Source organism: Balaenoptera physalus (assembly GCF_965194825.1).
Source record: "Balaenoptera physalus genome assembly, chromosome: 13".
NCBI lineage: Eukaryota > Metazoa > Chordata > Mammalia > Artiodactyla > Balaenopteridae > Balaenoptera > Balaenoptera physalus.
The window spans coordinates 107,964,966-107,980,406 of NC_138892.1; the positions used below are offsets into that span (position 1 = coordinate 107,964,966).

The 15,441-nt window shown below is 46.6% G+C and overlaps 1 protein-coding gene across 5 annotated transcripts in view; it reads left to right on the forward strand.

The window, feature by feature from the left end:
* The window catches only part of CECR2 (CECR2 histone acetyl-lysine reader), a 154,469-nt gene that overhangs the window by 126,883 nt on the left and 12,145 nt on the right, over positions 1-15,441 (forward strand). For 3 of the 5 annotated variants that reach the window (XM_082420839.1, XM_082420840.1, XM_082420843.1), the window contains 7 exons: positions 10,167-10,352; positions 10,805-10,842; positions 10,929-11,020; positions 11,238-11,364; positions 12,006-12,382; positions 12,849-12,977; positions 13,108-13,927. In XM_082420839.1, the coding sequence (XP_082276965.1) occupies positions 10,167-10,352; positions 10,805-10,842; positions 10,929-11,020; positions 11,238-11,364; positions 12,006-12,382; positions 12,849-12,977; positions 13,108-13,927 (1,769 nt within the window). The remainder of the gene's footprint in view (positions 1-10,166; positions 10,353-10,804; positions 10,843-10,928; positions 11,021-11,237; positions 11,365-12,005; positions 12,383-12,848; positions 12,978-13,107; positions 13,928-15,441) is intronic. The other 2 variants (XM_082420841.1, XM_082420842.1) reach the window with 1 other exon arrangement.

Sequence of the window (15,441 nt, forward strand, 5' to 3'; positions counted from 1 at the left end):
ATGGGGCCTGTGCAGAACGCATCACGGAGATAAAGAGGATGGACGTGGTGGGAGAAGTCGCCTCTGGTCCATCGTTCAGTGTGCGGTCACAGAGATGCTTCAGTGGAGAATTTCACGTGGGTCTTTGTTTTAATGCAAGTTAGAGAAATACAAAAGCTGAAAGGGTCTGAGGCAGGGGAATAAAGAGAAGGGTTGGGGTCATCAGACCCGCAGGTGAGGAGGGGCTCACAAGCTGGAACTTAGTCTCAGGGCAGGCGCCAGCCTGGTTCTGGGACTGCCAGCTGTGCCTTCCCAGTGATGGACGTCTTCCCAAGGAGGGACAAGCTGGCGGGCTGTTGAAGAGCGCCCAGGGGGGAAGAAATCCATCCCCCCCACTCCCCACCGTCTCCCGTCCCCTCTAGTGCTCCCTGTGGCGGAATATAAAGCCGGCAGAGAGTGGGGAAACTGCTTGATAATTGACTCACGGGTCACAGTCTGGAGCTCCAGGGTGTGTCTGTCCACTGTTGAAAATGGAAGGATCAAGTGATGGGGCAGAGGAAATATTAGATATGAATGGTTGAGAGGTGAGATATAAACTGGATAGAATACAGACCCAAGGGACCGAATCATGGAACACATGGCCCATTTCCAGTTGGGAAAAGAGGGTGTTCTGTAACAGAGATAGCAGACTTCTCAGGAGCAGCAGTAGGATTCAGGGGGAAATGGGATTGGATTTTGTGTTAGTTTCCTAGGGCTTCCATAACAAGTTACCACAACTAGGTGGTTTAAAACAGCAGAAAGTAAGTGTCTCACAGCTCTAGAGGCTGGAAGTCTGAAATCTGGGTGTTGGTGAGGCTCTGGGGTCATACCCTCCTGTGCCTCTTCCAGCTTCTGGTGGTTCCTGTGTTCCTTCTTTTCTGGTTTCCTCTGAGAAATTAGAAGGGAACTTCCTTAACCAATACCTATTTTCTTAAACGTAAGCGAACATTCTACTTAATAGGGAAACATCAGAAGGATTCCTTTTTTTTTTTTTTTTGAATTTTATTTATTTTATACAGCAGGTTCTTATTAGTTATCTATTTTATACATATTAGTGTATATATGTCAATCCCAATCTCCCAATTCATCCCACCCCCACCCCGCTCCGCTTTCCCCGCTTGGTGTCCATATGTTTGTTCTCTACATCTGTGTCTCTATTTCTGCCCTGCAAACCGGTTCATCTGTACCATTTTTCTAGGTTCCACATATAATACGTTAATATATGATATTTTTCTCTTTCTGACTTATTTCACTCTGTATGACAGTCTCTAGGTCCATCCACATCTCTACAAATAACCCAATTTCATTTTTTATGGGAATTCCCTTTTTTAAATAAATTTATTTATTAATTTATTTTGGTTGCTTTGGGTCTTCGTTGCTGCACACGGGCTTTCTTTAGTTGCATTGAGTGGGGGGCTATTCTTCGTTGGGTGTGCGGGCTTCTCATTGCAGTGGGTTCTCTTGTTGCGGAGCACGGGCTCTAGGCGCGCTGGCTTCAGTAGTTGTGGCACGTGGGCCCAGTAGTTGTGGCTCACGGGCTCTAGAGCGCAGGCTCAGTAGTTGTGGCTCGCGGGCTCTAGAACGCAGGCTCAGTAGTTGTGTCGCATGGGCTTAGTTGCTCCGCGGCATGTGGGATCTTCCCGGACCAGGGCTCGAACCCGTGTCCCCTGCATTGGCAGGCGGATTCTTAACCACTACGCCACCAGGGAAGCCCGGGATTCCCTTTTAAAGTCAGGAAGAAAACAAAGATTCCCTCTATATTGCTTCTGCTGTACTGTACTGTTTTATGGGGGTTTCTTCTCTACAGTGGACCATAATGTACACACACACACACACACACACACACACACACACAATTTAGGGGATGTATTTGAAACTCCAAGAAAATATCCAGGAAATTATTGTAACTAATACTAATTGAGCCAGGGAGCTGGATTTGTTGTCATTACAAATATCAATATGAGTAATCTTTAAAAAGAGAGCATGTCCCAAGAGCAGTGAGAATCCCTGACGCTCAGAAGGAGCCCAGACTGACTCCAGTCCTGGGGCAGTAAAACCAGGGGAGGAGCAGAGTGTCTGGTGCCCCGAGTTTTGCGACTGCTGCCAGGGGGCGCCTCTGGGTCGCCTAGCTCTGGTGCCCAGTGGGGCTCCTGCTCGTGGGTCTCCCAGGACTGGAACCAGCAGAGAAAGAGTTCTTAGCCAGCTCCCCCCCAGGGCACAGCAAAAGACTGTAGACCAGAAGCTCGGTCTTTCTGGTGGAGAATTATTAGCTGACCGCCATGGCTGCGGCCTGAGGGGTAGGTTTGTAATTAAGCCTGCATCTAGGGGCCCCCGAATCCTTTCCAGAGACGTCAGAGGGCGGACCCTCCAGAGCCGAAGTTTCTTGGAGGGAGGCTTTACATGCATCTGACACCCATGGTTCACCCCTTGAACCCCTGGCTCTGGTGGCCAGAGGGGCTTGTATTCCTGGGTCCCACGGGAGTGTGGCGAGTGGAGGGCCGGTTTGGGACAGGCTGGCACACTCCATGCTGTCATGTGATGGAGGCCACCCTGCTTGTCCTGGAGCTTCAGCCTGAGGGGCAGGCTTAGGTTGGGTGTGCAGAGCTGCTCTCATAGGTTGGAGGCTGTGGGTGCCTGCTGTCTCCCACTTTCCCCGAGTTGGGCCCCCAGAAGAGAGTTTATACACTTGTCTGTGACTGCCACTCAGGGGTCACTGCAGGTCCCTGACTCTGGTGGCCAGTGGGACTCAGGCTTGCAGTTGCTCACAGCCCTGTATGTTTGTGAACTTTAGAGGAAAGTGTCCAGTCAGTCTGAATCTGGGTGCTGAGACCCTCCCCTTTGGGACACTGACAGGTCTTGGCACACCCTCAACTACTGGGAGCCACTAAAATACATCAGGCTGCCTGGACAAGCACAGGGGTTTGAGAGACGACCAAGAGCTGGGAAGAGCTGAACAAAAAGGCTCATCTCCTACATGAGGCCCCACCTTCAAGACTGGGAGAGGCAGTTGTTTCCTTTTCTGCACAGAAATTAACACAGAGTCCAGCAAAATGAAGAAACAGAGGAATATGTTCCAAATGAAAGAACAGATGAAAACCTCAGAAAAAAGCCTTAATGAGACAGAAGTAATTTACTTGATAAAGAGTTAAAGTAATGGTCATAAAGATGCTCACCGAACTGGGGAAAAGAATGCATGAACACAGTGAGAACTTCAACAGAGAAGGAAAATATTTAAAAGTGCCAAAGAGAAGTCTCAGAGCTGAAGAATACAATAACCAAAATGAGGGGTTCAGGCGGAGACTCATTGGTTGAAAACCCACACCAAGGCACATTATATAGCTCAGTTGTCCAAAGTTAAAGACAAGGAGAGAAAAACAACTTGTCACACACAAAGGAAACCCCACCCTCTCCCCATAAGAACATGAGCAGATTTTTCAGCAAAACTTTGCAGGCATGATATAGTCAAAGTGCTGAAGGAAAAACTTACAGCCAAGAATTCTCTCCCAGGTAAAGACATCGTTCAGATTAGAGACATTAAGAGCTTTGCATTTAAGCAAAAGTATAGGAGTTCATCACCACTTGTAAGAAATGTTGAAGGAACTTCGTTAAATTAAAAAGAAAGGGCACTTATTAGTAAAAGGGACACATATGAAAGGATAAATCTCACTGGAAAAGTAAATACATACTAAAGGTGGTGGATTAATTGCCTATAAAGCTAGTAATGAAGGTTAAAAGACAAAAGTAGTAACAGTAACTATGATTAGAATAATTAAAGGATAAACAAGATAAAAAGATGTGAAACATGACATCAAAAGTATAAAACATGGGAGTGGGGAGTAAAAATGATGAGCTTAGAATGGGGTTGAATTTAAATTGTTACAACTTAAAGTAGACTCTTGTAGATGTAAGTTATTATATGTAAGCCTCATGGTAACCACAACGCAAAAACCTACAGTAAATACATGATAAAGAGAGATGAGGGGCTTCCCTGGTGGCGCAGTGGTTGAGAGTCTGCCTGCTAATGCAGGGGACATGGGTTCGAGCTCTGGTCTGGGAGGATCCCACATGCCGCGGAGCAACTAGGCCCGCGAGCCACAACTACTGAGCCTGCGCGTCTGGAGCCTGTGCTTGGCAACAAGAGAGACCACGATAGTGCGAGGCCCGCGCAGCGCGATGAAGAGTGACCCCCGCTTGCCACAACTAGAGAAAGCCCTTGCACAGAAACGAAGACCCAACACAGCCAAAAATAAATAAAGATACCTCTCCATTTATTAAAAAAAAAAAAAGAGAAATGAATATAAGCATATCACTAAAAAAAGTTATCAAACCACAAAGGAAGGGAGCAAGAGAAGAAAGAAACAAACTACAAAAGCAGCCAGAAAGCAGTTAGCAGAATGGCAATAAGTACATACCTACCGATAGTTACTTTAAATGTAAATGGACTAAATTCTCCTATCAAAAGACACAGAGTGGCTGAATGGATAAAGCAAAAACAAGACCCATCTATATGCTGCCTACAAGAAACTCACTTTAGATGTAAGGACACACACAGACTAAAGTGAAGGGATGGAAAAAGATACCCATGCAAATGGAAACCACAAGAAAATCTGGAGTAGCTGTCCATATACAAGACAGAATAAACTTCAAAATGAAGACTGTAGTAAGAGATAGAGAGGAGCTTTACATAATGAAAAAGGGGTCAGTCTACAAGAAAATATAACATTTGTCAATATTTATACACCCAACAGAGGAGTATGTAAATACATAAAGCAAATATTAACAGACTTGTAGGGAGAGATAGACAGCAAAACAGTAATAGTGGGGGACTTTAATACCCCACTGACATCAATGGACAGATTATCTAGACAGAAAATCAATAAGGAAACACAAACCTTAAATTATATGTTAGACCAGATAGACATGGACTTAACAGATATTTGCAGAACATTCCATCTCGAAGCAACAGAATACACATTCTTTTCAAGTGCACATGGAACATTTTCCAAGATAGATGAAACGTTAGGCCACCAAAAAATCTTAATAAATTTAATAGGATCGAAATAATATTTTCCATTCACACTGGTATGAAACTAGAAATTAATAACACGAAGAAAACTGGAAAATTCACGAACATGGAAAGATTAAATAAACAATGTGCTCCTGAACAACCAATGGGTAAAAGAATATCCAAAAAAGAATCAAAATACCTTGAGACAAAAATGAAAATGTAAGATACCAAAAATTATGGGATGTAGCAAAAGCAGTTCTAAGAAGAAAGTTTTGATAAATGCCTACCTCAAGAAAAAAGTAAAGTCTCAAATACACAAACCAACTTTACACCTCAAGGCACCAGTTAAAGAAGAACATAAAATGCCCACAGTTAGAAGGAAGGAAATAAAGATCATAGCAAAAATAAATGAAACGGAAACTAAAAAGAATTAGAAAAGATCAGTGAAACCAAGAGGTGATTCTTTGAAAAGATGAACACAACTGACAGACCTTTAGCTAGTCTCACAAGAAAAAAGAGGACTCCGATAGATAAAACCAGAAGTGAACACTAGGTGCTACAACTGGCGCCAGAGAGATACAAAGGATCATAAGAGACTACTGAGAGCAGTTAACATGCCAGCAAACTGGACAGCCTAGAAGAAATGGATAAATTTCTAGAAACTTAACAACTTACCAAGGCTGAATCATGATGAAATAGAAAACCGTAACAGATGAATTACTAGTAAGGAGATTGAATTAGTCATCAAGAAAACCTTCCTACAAACAAAAGTCTAGGACCAGTCCAGGAATATACAATGCAGAAATGACAGTCTCTTCAATAAATGGTTTTGGAAAAACTGGACCACTGGGGCTTCCCTGGTGGTGCAGTGGTTAAGAATCTGCCTTCCAACACAGGGAACACAGGATCAATCCCTGGTCAGGGAACTCAAGATCCAACATGCATGCTGCAACTAAGAGTTCATATGCCACAACTAAGGAGCCCACTGGCTGCAACTAAGACCTGGTACAACCAAAAAAAAATAAAAAACTGGACCACTGCTTCACCCCATACACAAAAATTAACTCAAAATGACATACAGACTTGAATGTAACACCTGAAACCATAAAACTCCTGGAAGAAAACATAGGCAGTAAGCTCCTTGACATATGTCTTGGTGATGGTTTTTTGGATCTTACTACAAAGGCAAAAGCCACAAAAGCAGAAATAAACAAGTGGGCCTACAGCGAATGAAATAGCTTCTGCACAGCAAAGGAAACCATACACAAAATGAAAAGACAACCTACTGAATGGGGGAAGATATTTGCAAATCATATACCTAATAAAGTCTTAATACCCAAAATAGGTAAAGAACTTATACAAGTCAATAGCAAAAAAACCCCAAAAAAACAAAAAAAAAAACCCACCAAACCCCAAACAATCTGATTAAAAAATGGAGGACCTTGGGACTTCCCTTGTGGCGCAGTGGTTACGAATCCATCTGCCAATGCAGGGGACACGAGTTTGATCCCTGGTCGGGAAGATCCCACATGCCGCGGAGCAAGTAAGCCCGTGCGCCACAACTATTGAGCCTGTGCTCTAGAGCCCACGAGCCACAACTACTGAAGCCCATGTGCCTAGAGCCCGTGCTCTGCAACAAGAGAAACCATGGCAATGAGAAGCCCGTGCACCGCAACGAAGAGTAGCCCCTGCTCACTACAACTAGAGAAAGCCCGTGTGCAGCAACGAAGACCCAACGCAGCCAATAAATAAACAAACAAATTTATTTTTAAAAAAAAGGAGGACCCGAATAGGCATTTTTCCCAAGAAGACATAGAAAAGATGCTCAATGTCAAATCAAAACCACAATGAGATACCACATCATACCTGTCAGAATGGCTAATATCAAAAAGACAAGAGATAACCAGTGTTGGTGAGGATGTGGATTAGAGCAAAACCTCGTGCACTGTTGGTGGGAATGTAAGTTGGTGCAGCCACTATGGAGATTTCTCAAAAAACGAAAAATAGAACTACCCTATGATCCAGGAATTCCATATCTGGGTATTTATCTGAAGAAAACAAAAACTAATTATAATAAAAGATACATGTACACCCATGTTCATAGCAAGATGTATAATAGTCAAGATACGGAAGCCACCTAAGTGCCCATCACTAGATGGATAAAGAAGAGTTGGTGCACACACAATGGAGTAATGTTTAGCCATTAAAAAAAAAGCATGAAATCCTGCCATCTGCCACAACATGAGTGGGCCTAGAGGGCATTATGCTAAGTGAAATAAGTCAGAGAAAGACAAGCACAGTATGAGCCCTCTTATATGTGGAATCTCTAAAGAAAAAAGCTCATTAGATAGAACAGATTGTTGGTCACAGGAGGCAGAGTGTTGGTGGGGAAGTGAGAGAACTGGCTTATGTTGGTCTGTCTGTTTAGTTTAAATGAATGGAATAAAAGTTTTAAACAGTAACTGGTAAAAATCGAAGGATGAAGCATTTTGTTTCCTCTTTATGTTTTATTTTGAATATGAAAATAATTGATGAGAAAAGAAGAATTCGGTCAATAAATGTAGCAGAAATACTAGAATTAGAGTAACAAGTAGTGAAACAGTGCATCTAGACAAAGCTTTCCTCAACCAAGCTTCCGGGAGACTGCTGAGTCCTAATGCCCTGCAGTAGGGGTCAGCTAACTTTCTGTAAAGGGCCCTGGAGGCCATGCAGGGCTGTGTTTCCATAAAACTGTGTGTGTGTGTTGTGTGTGTGTTTAACAAAAGTAGTTTGCTACCTGCCCTACGTGCTGTAGTTTTTGCTCGGCCCTAAAGCATCCAATTACATGTGTTGAATTAACTTCTGTCTCGTGTATATTTACACGTAGTACTAGGTATATACCTTGGAATTATTGAGAAAACAATCACACAAATAATTTTCTCTACAGTTTACTTCTATCTTGGAACTGTGTTTGATCTTTAGGTATAGGAACTTTATAATGGAAGGATCAGGTAAACACTAATGGAATTTAACACCACAGAAGAAAAGGTAACCATATATTGTGTCTGCTGAGGTGATGAAAAAGGAAGTACAAGCATCACCTATGTAATAACATTGCCAAGAAACACACCCGTTTGTCTGGTCAAAGGCCCTCAATAGAACTACCACAGGGCACATTAACACTGTGATGAGAATGCCACTTGCTAAATCCGGAACATGGGAAATTCTACCAAGACAAAATGACCCAATTTCTCCACCAGATGAATTGGAGAGGACACTGTCACACATTCCACTAAATTTAAGAGACATACCAACCAAATGCACTGCCTGGACCTTTTTGGATTTGATTTGAACAAACCAACTTAAAATTACTGAACAAGTGGGTAAGTTTGACCTTGACTGAGTATTTGATGTTAAATATTAAATAAATCATTTTATGTTCCTGAAATTCGTACAGAAGAGCAGAGGGCCAAGTATAGCCAAGATAATTTTAAAAAAACGATATGTTCGGGACACTCATTCTAGCAGATAACAGAATAAAAGCTGCCGTGAATGTGGGAGAGTGTTACTGGCGTGGAGGTGGGTGGTGAGACCTGGCAGTGAACAGCCAGGAACAGACCTGGTTCCTCACGAGGCGCTGCCGGCACCATGGCCGCCTGATGGACTAAAGGCCAAAAGCTTTTTGAAGAAAACATAGGTGAGGGTCTTTAAGATGCTGGGACAGAAAGAATTTAAGTAACAAAAGCACAAACTACAAGGGAAGGAGATTGATATATTTGATGACATTAATTGTTTAAAATTTACAAATGACTAAAACACCTTAAATAAAGTGAAAAGACAAATCAGGTATGGAAGAAGATAGTTTTAACAAAGACTTCTTATCCACATTATTTAAAAGCACTTCTCCAAATCATTTAGTAATCCAACAACCCACAGGGAAAAAAAGGCAAAGTATATAAGCAGGGTATTCACAGAAGAGGATAATAAACATGAAAATAGGTTGTGTCATTCCAATCAGGAAAAGGCAAACAGAAACATCAGAATGCCACATCATATGTATCAGGTTAGAAAAAATGCTAAAACTTTACCCCTCGATGGGAGAGTGAGGTAGCTCGCATCACTTGTGAAGGAGTAGCTGTGAGCCTTCAAAGGCTCCCCAGTGCACCCGGCAGGTTCCTGCTGCCGTGGACTCTGGAGGGCTCACCCGTGCTCGGGAAGGCGACTCTCTCGAAAGGGTGGTTCTTACGATGCAAAGAATCAGAGTCCTAATGTTACAGTTTGACAGTTTGGTATGTGGATATTCGTTAATTTAGTTATACTTTTCTTTAAGCTTGAAATCATTCTCTTTGTTAAAAAACAATTTTGAAAGTCGTTTATAGCAAAGTGCCTCTGATTAATTAAAGCAGATACAGATTCTCTTACACTTAAAAGTTTATTTATAAATGAGCACGAAGTAGGAACAGAGGGAGCTTGGTGGGCGCACGCTGTCTGCAGGTTTAGGGCTGTGTCGTGCTCCCACCGGGCACCTTCCCGGGCCTCTCTCTCCGTCGTTGGGCCTTGCCTTCTGATGGTGTTCTGCATTCCTTGCCTCTCTTCCGCCCTGCTGGCATGGGGGCCGGGCAGGCCAGCAGTGCAGTGTCAAGTATGTTTCTTGTGGCTGCAGCTGGGAGCCAGAAAACGCCCTCCCTCTTCCAGCTCCTGGCCCGTCCAGCTGGCTTCTTCCCTCGCTCGCAGGAGACCTCCTCCTGCACTGGCGAGGGTGCGCCAGCTGCCATGGGTGGAGTGGCCACAGAGCAAGGACAGCTGGTGCAAGAGCTGCAATGGGCTTGTACCGTCCTGGGTGTGTTTGGATTGAGGTCTGTCCTAAAAAGGGGATGTTGTCTTCTTGCGGGAAAGTTAGGAAGGGCTTCGGGTTGTCAGAGAGGGTGATCTTGAATCAGTGCTCTACTTTTCCCTGTCCCTGTAATTCTGCTTTCCGTCTCTCTTGCTCTTCCCCGTCCCTATCCAGGGCCCACCTTCCTCCCTCACCCCACAACCTGAACTTGGTAGGACTAAGAGGAAATGGGTCCATAAAGCATTGCATCTCTAGCACCATCTGAATTAGCAAAGAGAGGACTCAAAGGGAGCAGAAGTCACGTTTGGTGATCTGTTTCCTTCTCAGAACAGACGGCTGCCCTTCGGGAGCCCCTGACGCACCTGTGCTTTGTGTTCCTGCAGATCGCGCCAAGAGAAGGAAGCTCAGGGAAGAGAGGGCCTGGCTGCTGGCTCAGGGGAAGGCCCTCCCGCCCGAGCTGTCCCACTTGGACCCTCACTCCCCGCCGCGGGAAGAGAAGAGGACGAGAGACCCGTGAGTGTTGAGTGGCCCCAAGCCTGCCTCGTCATGTCCTTAGAACGAACAGCCCTCTGTGGTGGGTCGTGGCCAGTGCTCGTGAGCTCCTTCCGCTGCTGTCTGACTTGTTGGGTTATTATTCTTTAGATCACAGAAGTACTTAACTAGAGTAGAGTAAAACCTGGGAAAGAGTGTGCTATTAAATCACGAACATTACAGAATCATAAATGAGTTCCAACCATCATTTTGTAGATGAAAAAGATGATAGTCCTCTTTGGCTAGAGTATGCTGACCCTCATCCTCATCGTATTTTCTGGAGCGTTCTCAGTGTTACAGACTTACCTTAACAAAGATTTATTGGGACTATTCCAGATCTGGGTGCAAGTGAGCTGTGTGTCAGGTTGGGTCAAGAGCACTGAGGAGAGAAGGTGGTCTCAGTTACCGTTAATTTCTTATTTTCTGATTTACAGCTTTGAGCTGGATGATGATTTCACTGCCATGTACAAAGGTCAGTTACCACGCTCAGCTCCCGCGTTCTGGTTAAGCGTGTTCCCACGTCGGTGTGTTAACCCAGCTCTCCTCTTTGGCCCTCAGTTCTGGACGTGGTGAAGGCTCACAAGGATTCCTGGCCCTTTTTGGAACCAGTGGATGAATCGTATGCCCCTAACTATTACCAGATTATTAAGGTAGAGGTGGCCTTGTCAGCTGTACGCGACTGTGGTGTGTGCATCCTTAGTGATCTGTGTTGTCGTGTGTAAGTTCATCTGCTACCCCTCACGGGTCAGGGTTGCTGGGTACATCCCAGGCTTTTGAGCAGCTCCTAATGGTGTGATTCCTCTGCCTCGCAGGAGCTGCAGGATGCTGTGTTCTCCAGCAGGTGATAATTAACGTGTCCTGTTGTAGGTCCCCATGGATATTTCAAGCATGGAGAAGAAACTGAATGGAGGTTTATACTGTACCAAGGAGGAGTTTGTGAATGACATGAAGACTATGTTCAGGAATTGCCGAAAATATAATGGGGAAAGTAGTGGTAAGTAGAAGAGGGGGTTGCTGTGGATTCACACTTGGTGCACCAGTAGGACCAAGAGTAACACGCCTCATCTTTTAGAAACACACCTTCTAGAGATTCACACCTTTCTTGGGGACCATAAAGAGAACGTGTGTTAACGCTGTGGGATGGGCGTGCGGGCCCTGTCCCGTCCCACACGACCAGAGGGGCAGCGGTGGCCGATGGCCCAGGTCCTCATCTTCCTCCAGGCCCGCCTGGGTCTGGTTGTCCTCGGCCTCCACTGTCAGCCACCTTTGCATCACAGAGCAGACCTCTGATGACACAGCCCGTGTCGCTCCAGGTGCTGAAACTTGAGCTCATAATGCCTTCTTTTTTTTACTAGACAGATTCAGTGATTGTACTTAACGTTTCTGCAGTTTGGCATTAAAGAATTCAGTTTTTACTGGTTTGGGGTACTGGGCTCACTGTCCCAGCCTGTGTGGCTGTAGGCCAGAAACCGTGTCCTGGTTTCTTGTCCTGGTCTCGTGTCCGTAGCCCTACAACGTAGGAAGCGCTGCAGCCCAGGCAGTCGCGCAGTTGAGCCCGGGGCTGCCTCGTTGCATGTTTTGTGGGCGGAGGTCTGGGGGCCTGCCCAGCGGGGTTCAGGCCTCTGTCCCCCACAGAGTACACCAAGATGTCGGACAACCTGGAGAGGTGCTTCCACCGCGCGATGCTGAAGCATTTTCCTGGTGAGGATGGGGACACGGACGAAGAATTCTGGGTCAGAGAGGAGGAGAAGCGGGAGAAGAGGCGTGGCCGGGCTGCACGCAGCCACGTGTGCACCCGCTCCCGGGACTCGGAGGCGCCCGGCCGGAAGCAGCAGCCCGCGGAGAACGGAGGGAAGTCGCTGCCCCCTGGGCGCCGCGCTGCACCCTCTGGGGCCGGTGAGGGCAGCGGCTCCACGCAGCCCCCTGGCGAGGTGGGCACCCCGAGCAGCCGCAGCCTCCCTGGACCCCTGCATTACGGTGGACCCGGCCAGGCACCCCTCGCAAGCCAGCTGGTGAGGAGCAGCTTTGTCCTGTTGTGGTTTCCCCTGGTTCTGGACTCGGGGGCGGGGCGTGAAGCCTTCTCAGTCAGATCCTCTTCCAAAGTGGTGTTCCTGCTTATGGATGCGCTCTTCTCCCCATCTGCCCTTCCTCTATCCTTCCTGTATTTTAAATCCTTCTTTTTCGAAATCATTTGAATCACACATTCTCAACACGGGCATTAACCCCTTTTAAGGCAAAGGCACAGAGGTACGTGCAGTATGTAAGTGAACCCTTCACGAGGGGAGCAGCTGGGGAGAACACTGGTGGAGGCGGCTCTGGGGAGAGACAAGGACGGGAAGCCCCTGCTCTGGGCCCTCCTGTGGCGAGTGTGCGCTTGGAGCAGGTGGCAGCCTTGTCCTCCAGTGGCACGTTCGTGTTCCGGATGTGAAGGGTGTGCCTCTTCTCTTCTTCTTCTTGCCTTTGCTCCGTGCCCTCCAGAGGCCAGCAGGACAGGGAACGTTTTGTCCTCTCCGAGGGTCGGATCCTGCCACCATCCGTGTCTCCTCTGGAGCCCCAGAGCCGCACCCCGGCGGGCCTGGACAGCAGCCCCAGCCTTTAGCAGTGCAGGTAAGCAAACTGCTCAGCATGCATAGGTGATAAGGTGTGTTTCAGAAATACAGTCTCTCCCCAGGTGAAATTGGACTTGTAATTTCCCATTACCTCGTGGTAAGCACATCTTCTCTTTTCTTGTTGCCAGCCTCCAGCTGGAATTAACCACCACCGAGGCCCCCCCGACGAGAAGCCGGGGTGCGGGGGGCTAGTGCCCCTTGGTGACATGGGATCGCGCCCTGGACCCTCACTGCTGGGGCAGATGAGCGGCCCCAGCCAGGAGGGGACTATGTATCCCCCAGCTCATTTCCAGCCAGGCTTTATCCCTCCCAGGCACGGTGGGGCTCCGGCCCGACCCCCAGCCTTCCCCGAGAGTTCAGAAATCCCTCCCAGCCACATGTACCGATCCTACAAGTACCTGAGCCGTGTACACTCTACAGTCTGGAATGGGAATCACGGTGCTACAAACCCAGGACCCTTGGGGCCAGAGGAGAAGCCCCCCGTGGGGCCAGGACCCTCTCAGCAGCCTCGCGCTCTGGGTCACATGATAGATTCCCGAGCGATGAGAGCACCCCTGCCCGCAAACCAGTGGCCGGAACAATCAGGCTTCCTGCCTCACGGAGTTCCTTCTGCGGGCTACCTGCGACCACCCTGTAGACCTGGCGGACATCGGTCCCAGCCCCCTCCAGCACCACCCACGCAGGGTTCTCTCTTTGGAGCACCGGCCCAGGCCCTGCGGGCAATGCAGGGTGGGGACTCCATGCTGGACAGCCCAGAGATGCTCGCCATGCAGCAGCTCTCCTCGCGGGGGTGCCCGCCAGGCGTGCCTTACCGCCCCCGCCAGCCCGTGCCGCCTCCCGTGACCGGCCCTTTCCCCCCAGTGGGCGTGGCGGCCCCCAAGCCTGCCTCGGGGGACCCTGGGCGGACACAGGACAGCAGGGAAACGCTGGAGCCTGAGAACGGACGAGGTAATTCCCAGCCTCACCTTCATCTGCCCTTTGGCTCTCTAAGCTCACCTTTTTTTTCTTTTTTTAAAAACATCTTTATTGGAGTATAATTGCTTTACAGTGGTGTGTTAGTTTCTGCTGTATAACAAAGTGAATCAGCTATACATATACATATGTCCCCATATCCCCTCCCTCTTGCGTCTCCCTCCCACCCTCCCTATCCCACCTCTCTAGGTGGACACAAAGCACCGAGCTGATCTCCCTGTGCTATGTAGCTGCTTCCCACTAGCTAGCTATTTTACATTTGGTAGTATACATAAGTCCATGCCGCTCTCTCACTTCGTCCCAGCTTACCCTTCCCCCTCCCCGTGTCCTCAAGTCCATTCTCTACGTCTCCGTCTTTGTTCCTGTCCCGCCCCTAGGTTCTTCAGAACCTTTTTTTTTTTTTTAAAGATTCCATATATGTGTGTTAGCACACAGTATTTGTTTTTCTCTTTCTGACTTACTTCACTGTGTATGACAGACTCTAGGTCCATCCACCTTACTACAAATAACTCAATTTCGTTTCTTTTTATGGCTGAGTAACATTCCACTGTATATATGTGCCACATCTTCTTGATCCATTCAACTGTCGATGGACACTTAGGTTGCTTCCATGTCCTGGCTATTGTAAATAGTGCTGCAATGAACGTTGTGGTACATGACTCTTTTTGAATTATGGTTTTCTCAGGGTATATGCCCAGTAGTGGGATTGCTGGGTCTTATGGTAGTTCTATTTTTAGTTTTTTAAGGAACCTCCATACTCTTCTCCATAGTGGCTGTATCACTTTACATTCCCACCAACAGTGCAGGAGGGTTCCCTTTTCTCCACACCTTCTCCAGCATTTATTGTTTGTAGATTTTTTTGATGCTGGCCATTCTGACCAGTGTGAAGTGATACCTCATTGTAGTTTTGATGTGTGTTTCTCAAGTGATTAGTGATGTTGAGCACCTTTCATGTGTTTGTTGGCAATCTGTATATCTTCTTTGGAGAAATGTCTATTTAGGTCTTCTGCGCATTTTTGGGTTGGGTTGTTTGTTTTTTTGATAGTGAGCTGCATGAGCTGCTTGTATATTTTGGAGATTAATCCTTTGTCCGTTGCTTCATTTGTAAATAGTTTCTCCTATTCTGAGGGTTGTCTTTTCATCTTGTTTATGGTTTCCTTTGCTGTGCAAAAGTTTTTAAGTTTCATTAGGTCCCATTTGTTTATTTTTGTTTTTATTTCCATTTCTCTAGGAGGTGGGTCAAAAAGGATCTTGCTCTGATTTATGTCATAGAGTGTTCTGCCTATGTTTTCCTCTAAGAGTTTTATAGTGTCTGGCCTTACATTTAGGCCTTTAATCCATTTTGAGTTTATTTCTGTGTGCCGTGTTAGGGAGTGGTCTAATTTCATTCTTTCAAATGTAGCTGTCCAGTTTTCCCAGCACCACTTATTGAAGAGGCTGTCTTTTCTGCATTGTATATTCTTGCCTCCTTTATCAAAGATAAGGTGACC